Here is a 25125-nt window from a genome sequence, read left to right as displayed (position 1 = left end):
TAATCATTTTTCTTAATCAAGCTTGTAAGTAAACATGCAAGGTGTTGCGGAGGTGTCATATGACAAACTTATCATATAGCTATGTCCTTTTCAGATGTGATATACTAATATTGCTAGTTATAAATTTACACACACACACACACACACATTATATATATATATATATATATAGTTTTATAATGAAATGCTCGTTATATATTTCTCCGAGCATATATATGACTTTAACAGCTGTATCTTTTTGAAGAGAATTCTATTAAGTTTCACGCACTATTTATGCTCACATTTTGATTGTTATTCATCCTGAGTGCAAAATCTCTATTAAACTTTTGAAATGAAATGAAAATATATATTTTTTATTTGACGTCCCAGGATTTGTTCTTAGGAGGTGGATGATTAATGAAAGGGAGTGATAATGAAATTAAATTTTGTGTGCTCTCCCACCGGGAATTGGGCTCAAGAGTATGTACACCACAGGCGCATGGGTTAACCACTAGACCAACAGGGAGAGCCCCATATATATATATATATATATATATATATATATATATATATATATATATATATATATATATATATTGGTTCTACAGACTTTGGTTGGTTACTTGTAAACCTGGGACCCCGCAAAATGTTCCCAATCGGGCCCCGCACCACGTAAGGTCGGCCCTGTTGAAAACTATGATGTACAAGAAATACTTCTGTCTTGGCATCACTGGAGAAACGGTGTTTCGGAACTGGAATTCAAGATGGTGGTAATTGTCGATCACACTGCTAAGAGTGCATGTACAGAAGGAACCAAAATTCCAGTAAAACTCAATCCTCAAAATTTCTTTTCCTAGCTTTGGCCCTAGTGAAGTCCTTTATTACATCCTATTGGTTATCAGAGTTTATAAACAAACGGAACTTGTTAATATAAAAAGAACATAACCTTCTGTGCAGCTATGCAGTGGCTTAATTTTTCTGTCGGATTGAGACTGGATATTCTATAATTACGAGACTGCAAAACACTTGTATACAACCAGAAAATATGAATCACGATTCTCGTGCACTATATTTGATCTTTTTAAAAACTAATTTATGCTAATTTATTAAGACGGTGGATGTAACAAACGAAGAAATTTGTTTAATCTTTTTGGTCATATTTTATCTTATGTTAATGATTGTATCTTGTATGATTCTTTTTAGACTCCAGTTGAGAGTTTGATCGGAGTTGATGCCCGGATCTACGGCTCCTTTTAATCGGAGTTCATAAACGGTTCAGTGAGCCGAGACCAGCTGTTACATATGGGTGCACACGCTTTATGTAATGTCTATGTTAAAAGCGCACATGAACTCCAAATTAACTACCCAACTAGTAGAGTTGACTGGTTTAAACCAACTGTTTTTTTTTCTTCAAAAAAACGAGTTGGTTTAAACCAAAAAAAAAAAAAAAAAAAAACTAATGTTCATAAAAGTGTAAGTGCTCTTAAAATCTTGATGAACACACATTTGTGGTAATCACGTTTCATTTCCGTATATAATTCGTATTATATTCAGACCTAAATTCCCCATTCATTACTCAAAGGGATTATACTACAAAAGCGACTTCTGTTTTTTTTTTTTTTTTAATTATTAGTTTATGAATGTTACTTTTATGATTTTTTAGTTATTATTGTTATCCAACTGCAATCAAAGAAGAATTCTAAATATTGTTTCGTTTTAATAATGTTTGCTATTGATAAAATACATTGAAATGCCGTACTTTTTTGGGGGGGAGGGGGTCATACAAACCCCCACGAGGGGCATTTATGGAAATCAAAAGTATCTTTAGTATCTATTTATGTATAAGTGGGTCAGAGCCAAAGTGGACTCAAATAATTCGTATCTTTATTCACTTTTTTACTGATATGCAAATTAAGTCGTCGTATTTTTTGTTTTAACTTGGACTAATAAAAGTCATAGTGAACTAACTTGGACTAAATTAGTTCTTCTGTACTCTGCAGTATTTTAAAATTGTCCATATGTAATTCTGTATAATGGTTTCACTTGTGCAATTGTTTATCTTTCTGTTCTTCTGAAATAACTCTTGACAATTATATTAACAAGTATGTAAAGATCAGTACAACGTATTTTTATTAGGAGTCCTTCGTGAGCGAGTCAGCAGACGTATAGCATTTGTAGCCAAATAGTCTCGGTTTCGAGTTCAAATGGAGGAGAGTATCTCCCGGAGTAAGCCGAGAAGCAGTTTGGATTCCGCTTTAAGCTTATGTGATTCCTTCCAGCATAACCTGGTTGTTGCATAATATCAAGGCGAAACAAACTTATTTCTGTCCATATGTGATATAAATACATAGTGAAAATTATTTAAACCAAAGAAACCTGGTTTAAACCAAAGTCAATCATTATTGATAATTAGTAGCACGTATTTAGCTTTTAGGAATTTAATGTAAAACAGCATCCAGAAGTCACCATTATTCATCTGTCCATGGAATGTACTCTCCAGAGATGTTCACCCACGCGAGGGTGGCCCTCTCGAGGGCATCCTCACCCTCAAATTCCCTCGCCCACAATGACGCGAGGGCGAGGATAAATTCCAGAAACGAGGGCGATGGACAACTACCTTCGCGAGGGCGAGGACCAACTGTCACTGCGAGGGCAAGTTTCGACAGCGATGGCGAGGAGAAATTAACAACACGAGGACCAGGGCGATGGACAACTCCCTTCGCGTTGGCGAGGGTGAACGAGAGCGAGGACCAACTGTCACTGCGAGGGCGAGAGTGTACGAAGGCGAGGGTCAGCTTCCACTGCGATAGCGAGGAACAGTTTCCTTCGCAAGAACTAGAGCACGCGAGGGAGGAGAACAAGCTTCCTTAACAACAACTATTTTGAATTTGGTGTTTGATCATTTTTGGAGGAATCTGCCATGTCCCGTAGATGAAAAGTTGATGTCGTAGCAAGATTATAGATTGGTCATTCTTTTCATTTAATTGCAGTACACAATTTCTCTTGTCTACTTCCACATAATTATTAAAAATAATAATGCAAATGAATATATGTTTCTCATGAATTTTTCCGGTTAGAAATAGCTCTAGGTTTAGGAGCGAGTGTGCCTCATTGTTGCCCTGCCTGTGGTAGAGACTTTTTAGATAAAAAGTGTCTACACTGTCATGTTTAAAGAGTCAGGTGGAAGAAGACTTGACGGAATGACTTTTGTTCATAGATGGCCATTTTGCACTGGGCTTACGCTCAGGCTCAGTTCCCTCAGTTTGGCTTGCGCTCGGGCTCAGTTCCTTCAGTTTGGCTCGGGCTCATTTATTTTATTGAGGCTTGCGCTTGCTTCCGCTCGGGCTCGCGCTTAATTATTAAATGAATAGTTTGTATTAAGTTTCTGAAACCAAGCAATATGTTCTGAAGTTGATGCAACTTTTGTTGTAAAAATAGATATTAAGTGATACGATACGTCCATGAAGACCCGAGTGGTATAGCCTCGGTGCGATTTCTTTGTGTTTTTATCTTCTCCCACCCAAAACCAAGTTTTATATGCTTAAAGACACACACACACACACACACACACACATATATATATATATATATATATATATATATACAAGGTAGTTGGGAACCTGGGGTCCAGTAACAGTGTTCCCAATAGAGCCCTGCACCAAAGGAGATTACCTTTTCTCCCCTTATATTGAAGCAAGAAAGCTTTAAATTTTTAACTATATGACTTCCCTCAGGAGCAGCCTCTACTTTTAATTATGTGTTTAAAGACATACTGTCCTGCTAAAATACATTAAATATGATAATTTCTTGAACTAATTAATAATAACAGATTTTTTTGCAGTAGTAATAAAGTTCGGTCGGACACATGTTCTTATTCTTTTTTATTATTATTATTAGACAATAGACAATATTACTTACTCAGCAACTAATACGCATTTCTTGGAATTTTTTCGAATCTCGTGATCAACACTAGTTCACTCAAGTCTTAGGTCTCAAACACTATTTTAGTGCTAAATGATCCGTGCGTAAAATGTATAAATTGATAAAAGTAATTGTACGATCAGAATGAAGAGCATTTATGAGCCTTTAAAGATACTCAAATCACAATATATTTCAATAATAAATATGGTTTAAATGTTGTTAGACACACCCTTCTTACACCTCTCGTGACGCAGAAAGATTCTGATAACTTCTAGATAAAGGAATACATTTTCTACGTAAATTTACAGAACGAGACGAGAAGTAAGTCGTCGAGAATCGAGACAATAAACAACTTTCCGAGAATATAGACGAGACGAGACCTATAAAATTTACGAAACTAGATGATAAACCTTATTTCTCGTCTCGTCTCATGGGCAATATCAGTTTGCACCGAAAGCTGTAAAGGAAATTCTATTGAAATTTTATCTGGACATATTCATGGTAATATTAAGCGTGGAGTAGTCAATGATTTGTCCCATTTTAGGTGATCTGGATTAAGTTATACGATGGTATGTTTAGTTTTCTTTGTTTAGGACGTATGTTAAGGAAATAATTCAGCAAATAGGCTGGAAAATTGAGGATCTGATCCTCGCGAGGGCTTCCTCATCCTCAAATAACCTCGCCCGCAATGATATGATGACAACTCCCTTCGCGAGGGCGAGGACCAACTTTCACTGCGAGGGTGATGGGCAACTCCCTGCGCGAGGGCGAGGACAGATTTCCAGCACGAGGGTGAGGGTGAACGAGGGCGAGGGCTGTCACTGCGAGGGTGAGAGGTCGGAGTAAAATGAACATCTATTGTACTCTCTATGTTTCTAAATGTTTCAATGATTGCTACTTGATTACTCAGAACATCAGTCAATTGAAGTGAGTGTAGCGAGGCAGTCAGCATTTGAGTCTTTCGTCCGTTTCATGATAACTCTGCCAAATCTTCTGATTTTAATGAAACGTGGTATGGCCTTTAGGTACTGAAGCACCAAGAAAAATTTGCTCGGCATTCGGAGAGGCTACAGTTAGCGAACGAACCGCACGTAAGTGGTATATAAGACCTTTTCGAGTGGTGATTACAGCGTTGAGAATAAACCTCGATCTGGGAGACCAAAATCACTTAATGTGGAGCAGCTGAACGCAGCTATTGAAGAGGATTCGAGTCAGACATGTTAGGAACTCGCTCAACGGTTTGCTGTAAGTAATCAAATCATTCATTTACGTTTGCATAGGCTTGGACGATCGTGGAAGATGAGCAAGTAGGTCCCGCCGCGAACAGACATCAGAGGCTGAAAATTTGCTCATCCTTGCTGAGTAGAAACAAAAATTGTCCAGTTTTGGACCGTATTTTGACATGTGATGAAAAGTGGGTGATGTATGATGATAAGAATTGCTCGTACCGTTGGTTGCTACCCAATGACTCAATGCTTTTGTCTGATAAACCCAATATTCATCAGCGTAAGGTAATGCTATGTGTATGTTGGTTTACTGCTGGGATAGTGTATTTTGAGTTTTTGCAAAATGGCAAGACCATCACAAAAGATGTTCACTCAGCAGTAGTAACCCTGAACAGAAAAGGTGTTCTGTACCATCAAGACAATGTGAAACCTCACACAGCGAGGATGACCTGGAAGTGATCTCGTCGCTTGGGTGGGAACTTTTGCCTCACCCTCTTACTTCCCAGACGTTGCTCCATCAGATTACCATCTCTTTTTGGCGATGAACAATTATATGCACATTTGGCAGTCCAAAACTCGGAAAGAAGTTGAAAACGTAGTGGCGCAGTTTTTTTTGAGTCGCAGGATGTAAATTTCAACGCAAATGGCATGTATGCACTTGTTCTTAGATGGGAGAAGGTTGTGGAAGCGGATGAAGACTATTTTCCTGAATAAATATTGTGTAAACCCCTTGTATGCGCTTGTTTTCTTTTCTATGCTCAAACGACACGAACTTTTTTGGTCAGCTGTTAGGTAGGTGTCTACCGTAATCACTCTTAACAAAAATCTGTGCACGGCAGAAATCAAGGAGTTTCCTTCTGTTTTCTATTTCGCAAATTCTGTTCAGTTCTTAACATCGATTGAATGCCTTTTCCGCTTTCTGTTTAATCCTGTGGAAAAGTGATCTCTGGCGATTGTTCGTCTGTGACGGGTATCGAATCTGAGCGCTGTGTCTTCCCCATAGTGGTCATTTGCACAGTGGGCCAGCTGTAGTCAAGATTGATTGTTCACTTCTGAGGCAGTGGCTACGAGTTGAAGATGAATGGACATACACTCGAAATAAGTTTGTATTTCAGTAAGCTGGTCCTAGGATAATAGGCTTAGCAAATGTCTATCCTGAAGATTTCGTGATAGCTTAGCTTTTAACTGCTTATTGATATGGTAGCACATAGAACTGGTCTTTATTATCTAGAAGTGTGTACCGGTACCCTAGTTTGCACATCTTCTGTAATTGCAGTAGTAAATAGCTGAAGGTAAAGGAGATATTAGAGAAATTACATCCACTTATAGTCTAGGTAGTAAAGTATCGGCAAAATATTTTCTATTATGTATAGGACAGTGTCAATTATTATTTGATCTGAGTGCGGTATGACTTAGACCTGTGGTTCTCAAGCTGTACCATTTCCTAAGATGGCGTGAAAATTTATCGCAGGCTAATACAAGACTACTGTGTAGACGAAAGAAAAGAACAAGTAGTTATTCAGAAACGTGGCCTGAAATCACGGAGTCTCAGGTATCAGGTGCAATCGTGGTTTTTAAACCCATGAGGGGAAGAACATAGGGTTTGCAGAGTTTTCAAATGATTGCACCGGTAAAAGAGCTGAAGGACTTCCGTATTAGAACGACATAAAATCTTCGTTACCTCAATACCCATTCCTATTTCAACTATTTTGAGTTCCTGTTGACGATCTGACTGGTAGTTAGTTATGTAACTATGTGGCTTTTCCAAGTCATCATTGTAAGTGTGATCCTTAATTACTCTTACCACTCATTCTAGCTTTGGAACTTCCTGTATAAAGCAAAAGACAAATTCTGACCAAAGCATATACTACACCGTGTTTCGAAAAGAATGACCTGATTTTGCACGGTAATAATTACAGAACATGAGACGTGCCGGAAAGGAATTGCCGTTAGATATCAGTCAATGCGTCTTCTCAGTTTGTAGGCAGTCAGAAATAAGTTGGCGTCCGCTCAACAGAAGGCGTTTTGTATGCTGCAGTTTGCAAAGACTGAGTCAGCGTGCTTTTCGTCGGCGTTTTTTTTCATTGATCCGCCTGCATTCATTCCCCCTTTACCTCGCGACATAGAAGTGAAGAACAGAATAACAGCCGCCATAACTGCTGCAGACGCATACATTGTGTAAAGTTTGACGAATTTAGCAATCGTCTAGATGTTCGTGCTGCTACTGGTGGACACACAGAGAATTTGCAATTGCATAGCTAAAACTTGAATATTTTGCAATTTATCCCTTTTATCAATACATATTGACTTTTAAAATCAGATTGTTCTTTTTGAAACACTCTGTATTTAATAATAAATAATATATGCTTTGGTCAGAACTTGTCTTTAATTACTCTTGTTTTGAGTTTGTTGCGTTCATCTTAGATTCTCTTACTGGAAATAGTTTAATACTGCACAGTCCATTTGACATTCTGAGAAAATGTATGTGATCATTGTTCAGAAGAGCGAAATCTTTTTGATTGAATTCGTTCCTAGTTGCTTAAGATTTTTTTTTTTTTTTTTTAAAGCTGGAATTGCATTTTATTGTTTGTTTGTTTCTTTTGCAGAGCTTGTTACAGATATCAGGCGGTGCTTCTACGCCAGAGGTTCGAGGAGCACCGCCGTGAGACAGACATGATTAAGGTGAAGAAACTGTTGGCGGAAGGCGAAGAAGAGCTCTGGAAGAATCAACACTACCAGCCAAAGAAATGTGAGTGTTTTCTGTAAGAGGTCATGCTGAAATCACCTTTTAAAAACATTCAAAGAAATTAAGAGGATCAGTGGCGTGGTTGATTGATTTAAATCGAATGATTCTTTTAAAAAAATTAAATCAAATTTATTTTGCTTAAAACATAAATAAAAGACGATATTTCTGACTATTGTTGAATACTAATCGCATGAAAGACTGAAACTCGCATCTTAATCCCGTCTGGTGGTAGGATCTTAATAATGCAAGTTTAAACAAAGTATGTAACTTTTTAATAATTAAAGACAGGACCAGAATTTTGACAATCTACTAATTTAAACATTTCATATCGTACAAAGGACTACAGGGGAAAGTTTAATTCATGTGACATTGAATACCTACAATTTTTGGTTCAGAATTGTACATATTGTGGTAATAAATACGATATCCTTTTTACTGTATATGCAACGCTTACATATATATATATAGATAAATATATAATATGAGAGAGAGAGAGAGAGGGGGGGGGGGTGGAGAAAATGGGCTGATCCGTTTGAAATGAATTTTTCAACATAGTACCTACCTCAAACTGGGTTTTTATTGTATCGGTTTGATTAAAATACGTATCCTAAGGGTAGGAGGGGTTCAAAATTTATGCCAAAAATAGTGCCTCAGAAGCCTTTCAAGTTAGGAAAATAAAACTTGGCATGTAAACCAATAAAAATAAGTGGACATGTCCTAGCATCCACTACATTAATATTGACAATGTCCCTGTGATTACTACGCGAAAACAGCTGAATCCTTTAAAATGAATTCTTGAACATAGCACTTGGATTAAGCCAATTTTTACCGTGTTACTTTCATTAAAATGGATATCTTAAAGCGGGTAGAAGGGCAATTTAAAATGTATTTCAAAAATACAATACGGCACTTCTTAATGATGGATATTAATAGTTTCTTGTCTTGCTGTAATTACACAGAATGGAAACGGATTAGATCAGATATATACTTTTATAGAGATGTGTTAGAAAAGTAATGAGACTGATTTTGTACTAACTAAAGTTTTTGTGTTTTCCAAACAATGTTATCCCCTTTAAAGTAGTTCCCTTGGGCAGCTAAACACCGGTGGAGTCGTTGTTCCCACTCTTGGTAGCAGCGCTGGAGGTCTTCAACTGGTATGGCTTTAAATTGGTCGGTCACAGTCTTTTGAATATTTTCCAGAGTTCCAAACTGACGTCCTTTTAGGACATGTTTCAATTTCGGGAAAAGGAAAAAGTCACAAGAACTCAAATTAGGTGAATAGGGGCAGTTGCGGAACAACAGTAATGCGTTTTCAGGTCAAAAATTCGGTAATGGAAATGGTCGTGTGAGTGTGTTCAGTTGTGAGATTTTTGGGCACCATTTTGGCACAAATGTATCGCATGTTCAAATCGTCTGTCGAAATTTGATGTACGGTGAAAGTATTTAAATTTAACTGTTCACTCATCATCCTTATTGTTGACCTGATGGTCTGATCTCACAAGAGCCCTCACACGTTCAATGTTTTCGTCAGTTTTTCAAGTTGAAGGTCTCCCTGAGCGAGGTTCATCTTCAACGTGTTCTCGGCCTTCCAAAAATGATTTGTGCCAGCAGAAAACTTGTGCTCTTGATAAGCAATGTTCCTCATAGGCCTGTTTCAACTTTTCAAAAGTCACGCTCGCGAATTCACCAAGTTTAACACAAAATTTTATTGCACAACGTTGCTCTAAATTCCGATGCTCCATTTCTGTAACACACAACTTCACTGATGGCGCTGTAAAAAATAATGTTTAGCTGTACGGAGTTGTAACTCGGACTGAGGAAGTAGATGGGATAAATAAATCGGTCGCGGAAGGGATTACAAATGCTCTGCGTGTCCACCACCAGCAGCACATCTCGGTGGTAGCTAATTTTCCACCATTTTATCGGAAGTGCGATGCCGACTTGGATTCTTACCTGTGCACAAGCATCCTGTCTCTTCAAATTGGCGATACCAACGATGAATGTTTCTAGGTGCAGGCGGATCAATGCCAAAACGCTGACGAAAACACGCTGGACCGAAATCACTGACTCAGTCTTTGCAAACACTTGAGCGGATGCCATCTTACTTCTGATTGACTGTAAACTAAGACACATTGATTGACATCTAACGGTGCTTTTCTGAAACTAGGACACGATCATTCAAACAACAGTTATTTCCTTGGTGGCACGTCCGATGTATCGTCCAAAATCAGGCCATTCTTTTTGAAACACGGTGTATATAAAACTGATGAGGGTATACTTCAGTCAGAATCATTTTCATCTTAAGACGTGACGTAGTTATCTTACATAAGTTTTCATTTTTACAAAAGGGTTGTTTTCCCTCTGAGTTTTGAAAATTACGCATCCATACTATTTTGTTGAGCTCAAGATATACTTAATTCGTGTTTTTCATGTTTGGACTTTTTTTTTTTTTTTTTTTTTTCGTTAAACGCTAATATTGTTGAATCAGGAACTTGGTAAGAGAAGTAGGAATGATATATAGTGTCACAGATATATATATATTGTTGTTTCCCATTATGTAATCTGGTAATTTGCTACATTATAAAATTCACCCAAAATGTTTTCATAAGCGTATTATTCTGTATCGCTTTTTCATAAAGTAGGAAGGTAAACGCCCCAGGAGATTATTTTTTGTCTCCTGTGATCATGGAGCAGTATTGTCTATGTCTCTTAGGTTAAGGCATTTTATATTTAGTGTTTCGGGAGTTAAATGATGTCTTTTGGCTAGTGTTTATCAAGAAGGTAGAAATCTTCGGTGTATTCTACGGAGCCATTTAATTCTACAGAGATTGATAGGTCGTTGTTTCCTATTACTTTGTATTTTATGTTTCTTTCCCTGTAAGATCCCGAGCCTTTTAACCTTGTGTTCTTTATGTAGCCGGAATGTTCAAATAAATATCGTATTTGCGCGAATATAAGCCGCACTTTCCCCCCCCCTAAATTTTGGCATGAAATATCATGGTGCGGCCTATAATCGATATTTTTCTCTCAGATAATAAATAATCAATTTCAAAATGACAAGTATACGTATCTTGTGCATTGAAATTAATACAATTGTGTGTTGAAATTACATGTTACTGCAGTTACTTTCAGGGTGGATTGATTTAAATCAGTTGATTTTTTAAATAAAAATCATTCATTTAAATCATTTTCCGAAATAAATTAAAGTGAAAATAAGTAAAATCTCCTTTCTGTTCTGTTATTTTGATTATGGAAGATAATAATAATCATAATATAATGAGACTCAAATATGTGTACTGAGCTTCTCCGTGGCTAAGCGGTTAGCGTACACGCCTTTGGCGCGGAAGATCCGGGTTCGATTCCCGGCGGGAGCTCATGTGGTTCGGATTCCACGTTAATCAGTATGTCCAAGTCTCATATAGCATCGCTGCTGAACGGGACCTTAAACTCAAAATCAACTCAAATATATGTACAGCACAGTATGAAAACGAGTATTATGCAGAGAATGATTACGGAAAATCCCGTTTTCAACGGGAAACTGGGAAATCCTGCCTTGTTGTTTTCGTGGCAGGATTTTTTTTAATCGTTAACTATTCCAGCGAGGAAATCACCATGGACATTTAAGACGAAAATTCTTTTGGGTGCGCGTCTGTTTGTTCCCAGATAATAGGGGTGTATTTAGAGGGGTCCGATCCCTTTTCCGAAACTTTTTTTTTTTATTCGATTATATAACTTTAGTCAAAATTTTTATATATCTCGTGCCGCAACGCTATTTCCGACTTTTTTTTTTTTTATTATGCCCTTGCCAATTATAAGTAACTTTTGTGGAAAAAAAAAAGTGTCATGTTGATAAATGTTGCTGTACTTTTGCCTTAATGCTCAAGAAACATTGTTTGGGATTGAAATAGGTTAACAACTGGGGCTTAATTCAAAACTCAACCCCAATACCTTTACTTAAATGGCATAATTAACATATAGTACTAATCTCTAAAGTTTTTTCTTCAGTTCGCGACTTGTATTATACGAGGAGAAAGATTTGATTTAAATTAAAAAATCGATTTAAATTTTAAAAAAATCAACAAAAATGATTTAAAAAATAAAACACTTGTACACTTAATACTTTTATTAACAGCAATACGTATCTTTGTTAAACAGTACATATAATATATACGATATATCTATATACAGTAGCTGTTCTTGAATAAAGAAAAGCAATTTTGTTTCGCAAAGCAGTTTGTTTGTACCCACCCAAATTATCACAGTCACTTCCTAGCATCTCAGGATCTGATTCTTCGTCCTCGCTAGATGATCCAGAATGCTGCTCAGAGTCACTATCACAAAGATCATCATCTTCATGGGTCACCTCCTAGTTAAGCGGGAGTTAAAGAAAGGGAAGGAGAGAGATACATCTGAAAGTACTGTATAATTGAACTTTCTCGTAAATTTAGTACTGTGGCCTATATTCGAGATTTATTTTTCTCTATAATCTCGTGTCAAAAGTTAAGGTGCGGCCTATATTCGCGCAAATACGGTACTTCATACGTAATACTCTTTTTCATAAATTCAGTCATTAAGTGTGTGTGTAATAAAGACTAACAATTGTATCAGGTCTGAATCCAGTATGCAAATCAAAGAGTTTGATCGAAAAAAAATATGGGTTCGTGTAAAACCTGAATGTGTAGTTTACGAGAAAATGCAGGAGAGCTGATTTCTTTTTAAACCTTAAAATTGCTGCTGTACGAGGACCATGCCACGTACTGAGATGAAAAAAACATTTCAAGAACTTCATTATGAGAGTACGTAATAAGGTTAATGAGATACAGCTAAAAGTATTATTAACCCTTAATTTTTGTTTAGTAATTAAAAAATGAAATGAAATCTTGAAGTTTTACGTCCCACGCTTATGCCGGTTAGGCTAAAGAAGACGGTGATGATGAGAAATGAATGAAATGGTGGAATCAAGAAAGTGTGTGCGTGTGGGGGGGGGGGGGCAGGAGAAGCCCTAGAAGACAGATACACACGGTGTTTGTCCACCACAAAGCTCAGTTGGTACGAGCTAGGATCGAAGCATGGACCCCATATGCCAGAGGTGGATGCTCTACCACTAAGCCACCGTGGCCCTTGTTTAGTTATAATAGTGTCCAAATAGATGACATGTCAACCGATACATCGCTTCGAGTTCATCAAACTTAGACGCTTGAGGATAAACTGTGATGTGTAGTTTTAGAGAAAATCTAAAAAAATGCAGTATAATATCATTTATCCGGACTAACTGGGACCAAAGTCAATCCAGAAAATCGAAAATTCGTATAATCCGGGTAATATGAGTAATAAACAAAACAAATCTTTAAATAACTTTTTATTACTATAACGTTTCAGATAATTTCTTAACAAAGAATTGGTCTTCTGTCTTTTGTTTCAAACACGTGTGGCGTTTGAATAAAGCATAGTCACGCACGAAAAGGTAAACCAAAGTCAAAACCATTTATATCTGGTGATTCAGCCCACTTCAACGCCCTGTGACAATGTAGTAAAACTTTCTTAAACTCGACAAAAAGCATTTTATGTACAGTATTAACGTAAATTATTGTACAATCCGCGGCAAAAAACCTGCAATATGAGGATGTAAGTTTATTGTGAAACTACGACTAACAGCATAGGGAATGAACATAACGTCTAAGTGGAACGAATCACGCCAGGATAAACCTCGGCCTCCTCCCGTGCACACTTATTTTGGAGCAAAGGACTTCGTCATTTCTCAATAAACTTATATGCTCATGTTGCAGGTTTTTGCCGCAGATTGTACAGCGGGGGACACTTCTAAATGGTACAGCCATATGGAGATTTACGGCTAAGGTGTACCATTTAGAAGTGTCCCCCGCTGTACAATCTATTTAGGAACTGTACACTCAATCAAAATAAAAAGCGAATGTTTGGCGTACTGTAGTTATGTTTTTGGTATCATACTTAACAATTATTATCCATGTGAACATTAAATTTTTAAAAAGTGTCTACAAATCTGTTCCGGATTATCCTGAAATCCTTCAACGAGAGCCGAATTTAAACGAGGCTGTACTGTACGTTCGATGCCAATAATAATTTTTGTTTTTCTAGAAGAAATTATTTATGTATTGTATTTGTATTAGTGATGTGAGATGAAAAATTTTCCCTTATATTTTTCCGGAAAATTTTCCGTTCTAAACAAATATCAGTAATCAAGTATCAGTTCCCCATTAACCGTAAAATTGATTGACTCCATGCATAGAAACGTTAAAAAGTGGAAAATCATTTAAAGAATCTGAAAATTTTCATGGCTCAGAAAATATCCGGTACTATGTAGGAACAAGTGAAACAATTTTTCATGAATCGAAGAATTTTCTGTCGTGTATGGAAAACTTGAAAAACTTTTTATAAGTAGGAACATTTTCATAATTTTGAAGCAAAAAAGTAAAACAACTTTTTATGAATCGGAAAGTTTTATTTCTCTGTAGAGACAAGTGAAAGGAATTTTCATGGATCGGAAAAATTTTCATCATGATATAGAAACAAGTTGAAGAACTTGTCATAATCCGGACAATTTTGAATATTATGTATAGTAATGTTAGGAGGAAACTTTTCTACTACATTTAACTGCACATTGAGTCCTGTAGAGGACTGAATTCCCGTGGAGGAAAGTTAGACAGCAACAAATTATAATTTTCCAATTAACTTTGGGGAACCGGAAAATTTTCTAATATTTCGAGTTGGCAAGTAAAACTTACATAGTGTCTCTCTCTCTCTCTCTCTCTCTCTCTCTCTCTGTCTGTCTGTCTGTCTGTGTGTGTTTGTGTGTGTAAAGTGCAGGGAACATAAATCGAGTTTATAGAGTGCAAATATCCCATCCCATTGTTTAAAATGTAAAAGAAAACGAAAAGAAACTTTTGTGAATTTATTAGTTATTTCAAAAACAGAAAATTTCACTATATCTTCACATATACGACTGCCTATGTAATGAAATAACTACATAAAAGTTCCAGTTCCTTATGAAGGTTATTTGTAACAGAAAATAAGTAGAAATGCTTTGATTTTATTGTGTTTAAAACTATGAAGAAACATCATTTTACGCGTATTAAATTAACAAAATATTATTTTGTGAGATCAAAGGTGAATTTTCAGGGAAGAATACATTATAGTTTTTGAAAATTTTTTGCAGAAATGAAGAATCGTTAGGTGTTCACTTCATGAAACTTCTTTCAGACAATATTTATTAGAAATAAATTTTACAGCTAAACAATGGCGTAGGAATAAGTGGAGTATGTTTTTATGAATCGGAAAATTTACATCACTGATTTGTATAAAGATAACCAAGAAAGTTCTGACGCTTTTTGTGGAGGTCTATGTTTGTTCAATTGGCCCACACACCGTGAGTTGAATGCGAATGGAGATAAGACGAAGGTCAATTGTTGGTGTGGGTATATCCAACATACTACCTGATTGTGGCAGTTCAGTTACACCTTGAACTTTCGTAAGGACAGAGTGTGCATGGGACCTCCACGGAGATTCATAAGGGCGTTTATGTTGTACGAGTTCAAACTGGGGTCAAACGCCATTGCAGCGGGGCGGAAGATATGCCAGGCCTTTGATGAGGGTGTCGTGACTACGCGGACAGTGCATCGGTGGTTCAACAAGTTTAGGGATGGTGACGAAACATTCGAAGACGCACCACGTGCCGGAAGACTAAGACATGTGCAAAATGAAGACCTTCGGGCAGCAATTGAGGCGAACAGTGTCCAAACATGTGAGGAACTGGGACTACAATTCAGTGAGAGTGAAGAAACCATTCGGCAGCACATCCACCAACTTGAGAAGCACTGCAAGTTGGGTCGATGAGTCCCACATGATTTGACTCTGCGCCAGAAGGGAACGCGAGCATACACCTGTGCTTCTTTGCTATCTCATCTGAGGAAGGAGTCATTTCTGGATAGGGTGTTGACATGTGATGGGAAGTGGATCCTGTACAAAGCTCCACAGCGCTGTCATTAGTTAACAGCCCATTAACAGGTTTCAAAACAGCCGAAACCAGCAGTGCACCAGAAGAAGGTCCTTCTGTGTATTTGGTGGACTGCTCACGGCATCGTGCATCGGGAGCTGCTACCAGCAGGTCAGAGCATGAATGCAACTGTGTACTATCACCAGTTGGACCGTGTTCAAAAAGAACTTAAAACTCGGGAGCTAGCACTTTTTTTTCTGAACCACAAAGGGGTCTTCCTGTTACAGGACAATGCCAAGCTTCATGTGGCTAGGATGACCCGGGACACTATTCTACGGCTTGGATCGGAAATACTATTGCATCGGCCATACATCCCGGACATTGCATCGTCCGATTGTCAGCTGTTCCATTCCTTTAGCAATCACCTTAGAGGACACCAGTTCAAATCCCTAGTAAAGGTGCAAAATGCACTTGATACTTTCTTCGTTTCACGGTCCACCAAGTTCTATCGCGATGGAATCCATGGACTTCCAGAACATTGGCAGAAGGTCGTCTATGATGATGGAGACTATTTTTGATCTTCCAGATACATCCTAGGTGTCATATCCCTGTTCGAAGGTGGTGGGTGAAAGAGCAACAGAACTTTCTTGGTTACCTTTATATGTTAACTAACAAATTGTATCTGTGTTCATCTTTTTCTAACGATGACACTCCTGCTGCTTGTAAGAACCTAATAACGTAATATAAATAAAATAGAGAGTTTGTTTGTGTGTCTGCCTGTCTGGTGACCAGATGAGTAGACCGAGAGTTACGAAATTTTGGTCACGGGTACCTCGGTCCGGGCCGTAGACCAAGACGAAGCCTTTTTTTAAAATTCAAACCAGGTGGGTGTCAGGGGGCGTTTACCGGGATATGTAAAAGTAGTAGAAAATGACCGAGATTATAGTATTCGCGCCGAGTCATGAAGCTTGACCTAGATCTACCAATTTCACCACCCAATAGAGCGCAAGGGTGTGTTCCAGCCGTCAACCTTCACCCATCAAATTTTGTCAGTGTCCTCTCTCGCGCTACACAGAAGACATCTCTCTAGAGTACAGTGTTGTCGGATTGGCGCCAAGTTCCGTTTTGTGAATTGTTTCTTCTTGCGTTATGTTTTCGTTGTTACTATTCGTGTTATTGTTACTGTTTTAGAATAATTGTTACAGTGGTTATTGTTGTGCAGTGTTATTATTGGTAAATTTTAAATGCTTTTTTTAAATACTCATTTACTATGTCTTCAAAGTTTGGCAACATTGTTGGTGAATTTCAGGTGTTTGATGTTTCCCCAAGTGTGCGTTCGGGAAACGGCTCCACGAATTGTACCGAAGTTTTCCGATGTGTTGGAGCTCAAGCAAAATATTTCTATGATTGGTTTAGAGCCCAAGCTTCATGAGTACTATAGTGTCAAATCCATAGTTTTCGCGGTCGCTGAGATCAATGGTGATACTCCCACAGACGTTGACTTCTAAATATAACCCCCATCGGCTGTTGATCAGAGGCATTTTTTAAAATTCGAATCAGGGGGTCTCAGGGGGCGTTTACTGGGATATGTAAAAGTAGTAGAAAATGACCGATATTTTTTCTTTCGTTGTTCAGTTTGTTTACAGAGATATTTTATCTGACCCATGCAAAGAATGGACATTTCAACTAGTTAATTGTAAAGTACAGATACACGAGTGTCATGCTTAATTAATTATAAATTAATCCTTCGTTATCTTTTGAAGATAATTGCAAATATTAAAATTTTATAACGCAGAATAGATGCTAAAAAATATTTAAAAAAAAATCTCCCTCAATACTACTGATGACGTCAATTTATTTTGAGACCAGGACCCAGCGAGGAATTTACTGGATATTTAGCTAACTTAGATTGTATGGTTTAATAACTTTGATGCCACTGCGTTGTAAAATTGTTAACAGGTTGTAAAATAATAATAAAAGAATGATGTCCTTTCTTTTGTTAGTTCCATTTTCTCCTGGCGGCGTGGCATTCGGGAGAGAAGTGACACCTCCAGATTGGGTGTTGGATTACTGGCATCCCCTTGAGAAGGCTCGATACCCAGAATACTTTGCGCGAAGGGAGCAGCGGAAGAAGGAGTACATTGAGTTTTGGGAGAAGACCTACGGGAAGCCAGTGCGTTCCACTCCTTGATCATGTATGAACTTGTAGTCAGTGGAGGTCGCTTCGTTGTTGGTTCCAGTTCATATCCAATGCCTTTTACATTTCTTGTGTTCACAAGTTGGATTGTATAGTGTTGTGAAGATAATAAACTGTTGTAAATAGTTCAGTTATGGTATTTTTCTCTCCCAGTTTCCTGTATTTCAGTTCTTTTGCGTCTACAGTAAAGTTCATGAGTAAAATGAAGTATCCTTTATGACGAATGTACACTCATGTCCAAAATGATCGTCGCATGTCTATCAATATGTTGTTGTAGGAATATAATTTGATAACGAATTCGTCCGGTATTCCTTATAATGTTAGTATGTGTATAATTGGCAAAGACATGTATGTGAGAAAGTTCATGTCAAAAGAACAGTAAACAGGAACAATAAAACGAAAATAAAACTTTCTTGTCCATTTAGCAACATTTTGTTTTACTCATTCTAATTTTCGTGTTTATAATTATTTTCCTATGAAATTTACCACAAATATACATTTCCCGATTGTACACATAGTATCAGTATTAAAAGTACCCTGCAAAATAGTTATAGATATGCGACAATCATTTTGGACATGAGTGTACAACAAACTAACAAAAACAAATGTTCGACAGAAGAATTTATTGCCATTGACATTAGTTACTACATGGTGTGATCAATTGAAACCCATTTGTAGACAGTATGTGTGAAAGTACTAAAGGGATTTATGTATCTTGTACGCACAATGTAAAGGCATACATAATGAGTGTTATAGCATTTGTGCTTCAGAAGTCGTCACCATAAGCGTTGGAAGATTTGTCCTATTGTATTACCCATCTACGAATACCGTCCTGTAAAATTTGAAAGGTTGACATTCGAACGATTGACAGTCATCGGAGTTTACAGTTTCAGTCCTACAACTACATATGAGTTTCTTAGAAGCCTTTGGGGGGGGGGGGTGTTCGTTCCCTTTGTGCAATGTTTATTTGGTTCTCACTTAAAAGAAAACATTTGCTTGACATCTAGCGATGAAATTGTGAAAATCTCTTTGTACTGGAAGCTCACGTCAGTTCTGTTGTGCGGTACCTCGCTAACGTAGATGAATGTTTTACTTTTCTTTTTCTTGTAGTAATACCAGGGTTGTTTTGTTTAAAACAAATGATTAAAACTTGTTTTAAACAATTTATTTTGTTTAAAACAAATTTTGTATACGTTTTAAACATTTTGTTTTAAACACGCGTATTTTTAAAGACTTGTTTTAAACATTTTTATTTTATTTTTGTAAAAAAAATCAAAGAAAATCGTCAAAAAGTGCTCTTCATTCAGAAGTCCCATTTTCTTCCTATGTGAATGTTTTTATTGCTCGTGGCTACAGCAGGTCAATGTGGTGATCTACAATGTATTTTGTCTCTTTTTCCCAATTATTTTTTAACTTGTATTGTTTAAATGCTTCTCAGTTAACTTGCGAGAAAGTGTTGTAGTCGAAGTTTGGACTACTTGTAGAACTGATATTAAAAAATACATAAAATATTTATCGTGGAAACATATTTTTGTGTTGTATTCAGAAAGCAAACATTTGCTAAATTGCGCTGCAAATTTATTAAAGTAACTCAAACTCCATCAGATAAGAAAACGACCATACGAGCTCGTTGCAAAACGTGTAAGAAAGAAATGGTTGGTTTAGTTCAAAGAATGAAGAATCATTATGAAAAATGCAATGCTGTGAGAAAACGGGAAACCCAAACAAACGGTAAAAGTGTTGATACGAAAATTGCTCCCGATGATTCTAACGTCAGTGAATTGGTTGAGATGCAACTGGGAACTTCAGGTAAGAATTAATTTTGTATCATTAATTTATTTTTCATTATGTTATAATTATTTTTTATTTCTCTTCCCCACCACAGCTCTAAATTTTTTAAAAAACTTTACACCTTCGTATAGCTTGTATGAAAGGACGAGGCGAGAAAGCGCAAGATATAACAGTGGCCCGCGTAACTGACCATTAAAGCGTTATACTTCTTATAACATCAGTTCCGAACGTCAATGTCTGGGACAATTTGATCTCAATTTGTTCATCTGTCCGTATGTATGCAGCACGCTACAATAGTCGCTGTTTTAACATTAAGTTTTGAGAGTAGAGGCACGAAACCTCGGAATTTGCTGTGTAGATTTTGACTGCGATCCGACGTAAAATTTCAAAATTAGTGGTTCGGATCCCAATTGAAATAAAAAGCCCTGTCTCATATAGCCTTGCTACTGATGCATGACTATAATCAAACTAAACGAACTAATTTTATGTGTTTCGTACAAACATGGGTTGCTGGATAAATTTGGCACCAACTCAGTTTTTATAAAATATTTTTTTGATATTGGGCGGCCAGAGCACAATGGATCCAAGTCCATTTTCAGAAAGGTTCACTTGCTCAGCAAACGTAGTATCTCGTAGCCAAGGGTACTTAATAAATTGAACAAAAACCACGTGAAAGGGTGTGGACTAGTTTCATAGGACAACCGCTAGACAAGGGCTTTGATGGAATGGGGGAGGAGGGCTAATTTTCCCCTCGCTCATAAATTGAAGATATTAACATTATATTGTGTACGCTGCAGCGTGGGAATGATTAACAAGTCAAGCTCCGAATGGCATAGTCAATGATGCATAATTACATTAAACAAATGAAGGGTGTGTCCAAAAGAATGCATCGACGGAAAAAGCCATATTTTCAAAACCACGAATCCGAGTTGAAAGAAAGAAAACCTACGTGACAAGGTACAATCTAAAATGTTATATAATTGCCTCTAGAGAGGGGCGTTCGTTTAGAGGTCATCCGCCCCCTACCCTGAATTTCAGATTTTTGGGGCAATAATGCAGATCTAGAAACCTTTTGCTGAGCAAAGTCCAACATAAAAAAAATTGAAGTCCTTACACCGAATAAATATGGATTTTGATCAGTTATATAATCCATTTTCATTGGCCGTAAGATGGTATAGGCTTATGTTGCACTCTTGTATATTTTTGGCCCAAGGATTCCAAAGGTGTGTCTACTTTCGAGTTTCGGGCCTGCTTAAAATTCTGGAAATTGGGCCTAAGTAACTTTCCAGTTTTAATTATCTGTATGTTTTCCGTATTTATTCGGTGTTAGGACCTCAAGCTTCTTCTGTTGGACTTTGGTTGTCAAAAGATTTCTAAAACTGCCTTATTAGCCCCAGTATCTGAAATTCCGGGAGGGGATGAGTTCCAATAAACTGAACTTTATTGGAAATGGATTTGGGTCCATTGTGCTCTGAACGCCCCAAATATTATTCTCCTTCAATAAATTAGAGACTAAAAAAAAAAAAAAAAAAAAAAAAAAAAAAAAAAAAAAAAAAACAATTACATAGGCTTGCAGAAAATCTAAAGTTATCACAACATAAAGTGTGCTTCAAACATTACTTTTCGAAAATTTATTATTTTAAAATAAATTTTATTAGCATCGGTGTTCTAAAATAGTAACCAAATTTTGCAATAAACATCTCACCTGCTTCCACGAAACGCAAGCTTAGCCCCTAAAGGCATAACTAGAAAAAGTTTAATCATTCTCCCTCAACCCGTTCTCAATACAAGGATGGTGAGGACTTTTGTTTTGCTATGTATATTGATAGATTGTGTGAAATCTCTATATTAGGTAGATTATAAAATCTACCTAAAAGGCTTATTACAACCAAGAAAGTACTTAACGAGAGTCACTGGCAAGAGGGTGGTCGTGATATGAAATAAGTTGAGAATTACTAATATGTACTGTAATATTCTGTACCCAAAACAGTGTAGTCTTAACGAGAATAAAATAAATGAAAAGATCGGTTGCAAGAGCAAAAATGTCTTAATAAGTACATTATTACACGATTTTGAAATATGTTTGAAATCATGTTTTAAACTGTTCAAAATGTTAAAACATGTTGAACACCTTTGTCATGTTTTAAACACATATGTTGTTATTTTTTAAATATATTTTTTTCCAACCCTGAGTAATACAAGAATATAAATAGATAAAGAACCAATAATAAACATTGAGCAATTCACCCAGTGATGGTGATAAACAAATTTTGCACTCTTTCCGATTTTTTTTGTCCATTCATATTTCTTGTAAGTGAAAAAAAAACATTTGTTTGAAGTAATATTGTAGCAATTTCAGTGAACAATGCCAGTTACTCTTAAAATTAGGGATGGCCAATTCCGGAAAAATTCCAGAATTTGAAAAAATCCGGATTTCGGAAAAAATCCGGAATTCAGAAAAATTCCGGATTTTGAAAAAGTTCCGGAATTCGGAAAAAATATTTTTTCTTTTTGTAATCCTAAGAATTTTGTTTAAATGCAAACGAACAAATTTCCTTTTTGTAATCCTAAGAATATATGATGCAAGTTAAGCTGAAACTTACATCCTAAAGTATACACTACTCAATCTTTCCATGGTTAATGAGATGTAGTCCAAAAGTACGATGTACTCCTAATATTTAATTTTTGTTTTACTGTGATATTGTCCAGAGGTAAGACATATATCACACTGAGATAACTTGACATAATGAAGATGTTATCATACGTAGTTTTCCAGAAAATCGTGAGAAACGAATTTTTATGAAGTTAAAATATGCGTCGCTTGTTGCCAGTGTGATAAAATTGATAACTTTTATGCTAGAATAGTCTTATTATTATTATTATTATTATTATTATTATTATTATTATTATTATTATTATTATTATTATTATTATTATTATTATTATTATTATTATTAATCTGTTCTTTTTTGATATCTTCTAACAGTAATAACAAATTGCTTGTAATCGCTATGATTATCAAGGACAATGGCATATTAATGTAAGGACTACTTTGCAGACTAACAATAAACAATAACAGATAAACAATAGTTGCAAAAAAAAAAAAAGTAACTAACTTTGGCATCCACATTGCGCATTATGTTCGCGAGAATATAGGGACGCATTGAGACTAGTAAAGAGCGTGGTGTTATTATTACTCAAAGGGCCGTACGATTGAGGCATTAACGTTAATGTTAATGGCACTAATGAGCACTTACTTGCTCTAACGGTTAACCTCATTTTTGAGATGATTCTTAGAAGTGGGCGTGTTGGCATGCAGTTAGAAGACATATCTATTATTTAGAAAGCACATCGTGGAGTACTAACGATTTGCGTCACTAGCGAACATTAGCGTAGCACTTGCGACGTTTAAAGTCGAAACTGGGGTCTGACATAAGTGGCTTGTTAACTTCACGGACATTATATTTTCCTTGAATGAGAGAATTTTGCGCCCTACCACAAAAATAGGGAAAAATGCGCTCGCAATATATTTGCACTGGGATGTTTGCGCCTTACCCCAAAAAGAGGGGAAAATGCGCCGGCTATATATTTGCACTGGGATGTTAGCGCCCTACAATTCAACTTATTTTTGTATTGTGTAAAGTAACTTCCACTCACACTTGAACTAGGCTTGCCTCTCATAGTCTCAGTGAGTTACTCCATCCGTTATAATATTCCGAACAAATGAAAAAAAAAAAAAATACAATTTTAGTTCACTAAAGGGCAATCCATACAAATACAATTTTTCATTATACTACAAAATTTACAATAAAAGAATAAATGACTGATATATGATTATTTATTAATATAATCAAAGAGTATAATTTAATCTACAAAAGTCTGTTTGGCTCTACCCAGATATCTCTGTTCACAATCCTTGCGAGTTGTTTGGCTTTTCAGGACAAAAAATATAGAAAAGAAAATGTAAAGTGAATGTAAAATCAGGTCAGTAATATTATCAAGAAAACTATACACAGTGTGTTTACTTGCTGGAATTACACTTGAAACACAAAATTGCGTTCAGTTGTTCTTTCAGGAAAAATGTTCCGGGGGGCACATTTAGTATTCCGGAGGGGGTCACTGCTGGTACTATTCTATTTATTATTATATTATAAACGTATTATTTTGGTCTCCTCCGAGGGGACACTCTGAGAGCTCTGGGGAGGCCAGTGTTCCTCCAAAATCATCTCTGGAAGAAGCAGTGATTGCGTTGATCCGTTGTGTTCTTTTGGCTTATATTGAAGATTATTCTCCCCTTATATAGCCACAATGAAAATAAATCACAAATGGCATGGCTGTGGGGAGAAGATTGTTTATGCTGTAATGTCAGCCCCTCCGAGCAAATGCGTAAGCTCGAATAGGTTCTTTCATTTCGCAGGGCTCAAACTTCCCGGTGGAGGTACACCGCAGGCGCAATTTTTCCTGTTCTTGAGGTAGGGCGCAAAATTTTCGACACCGTTCGAATGACCTCGGAAGACTATATCTTTTTCAATACTTTTTTAATATTCTTTTACTCGAGATTTTTTCATAACTTCTTATTAAAATACTTACTAACATATCCTCATTTTATTGTCCTAACCAATCAATATGGGTATGTTGTCAGTAAAATATTTAGATTGATCGAGCCCCTGGTGTGTAACCACAGTATTTCATATCATCCCTCCCATTAGAAATCTTGGCTAAACGAACCAATATATGTAGCCAATAAAATAGTTTAGAATGATTGAGCCCCTGGTAAATAACCATAGTATTTCGTGACAGACCCCCCCTTCCTATTACCATATTCTAGCTACGTGCCTGACTCAGCTAATTCTCTACATTCTTTACCAAGCACACATTTTCTAAAGCGGAAAATGCTCTCTAAATACCTAAGCTCATTATTTTCAGCAGATGTACAAATTGGGTAACAGTCTATCTACATGAATGTTATATATGTCGATTACTGGAAACCGCTTCTCGCTATCTATTACCATATTTACTATATAATGATTAACGTTAAAACCGGAAATGGTTGATTTGTACCGCTTCCGGTTTGAATATTACATTCATCAGGGAACTCGATTCTTAACTATTGACTCTGTACATCATGGCCAAAATTGATGGTAATCCATCAGATAGTTCTTGAGACTGTTTGTTTCACTGACGGACAGAATGAATATATGGCTATAGAGTTTTGATAAACTAAATTCGTTAATGAGTGATGATGGAACAAATATAAGAAAGGGAACCAAGAGTACCACCGGGAAAATTTTCGAAC

The 25125-nt window shown here is 36.6% G+C and overlaps 1 protein-coding gene across 1 annotated transcript in view; it reads left to right on the top strand.

The window, feature by feature from the left end:
- LOC145669778 (NADH dehydrogenase [ubiquinone] 1 beta subcomplex subunit 9-like) overlaps nt 1–18168 on the top strand; it is a 35036-nt gene extending 16868 nt beyond the window's left edge. The window contains exons 2-3 of the mRNA XM_081738120.1: nt 7733–7875; nt 17845–18168. Coding sequence (XP_081594246.1) covers nt 7733–7875; nt 17845–18032 — 331 coding nt within the window. The 3' untranslated portion in view covers nt 18033–18168. The remainder of the gene's footprint in view (nt 1–7732; nt 7876–17844) is intronic.
- Nucleotides 18169–25125: the final 6957 nt, after the last annotated feature.

This window comes from Thermobia domestica, chromosome 2, assembly GCF_964235325.1.
Source record: "Thermobia domestica chromosome 2, izTheDome1.hap1.1, whole genome shotgun sequence".
Taxonomy (NCBI): Eukaryota; Metazoa; Arthropoda; class Insecta; order Zygentoma; family Lepismatidae; genus Thermobia; species Thermobia domestica.
This window is presented reverse-complemented; position numbering and strand designations above follow the sequence as displayed.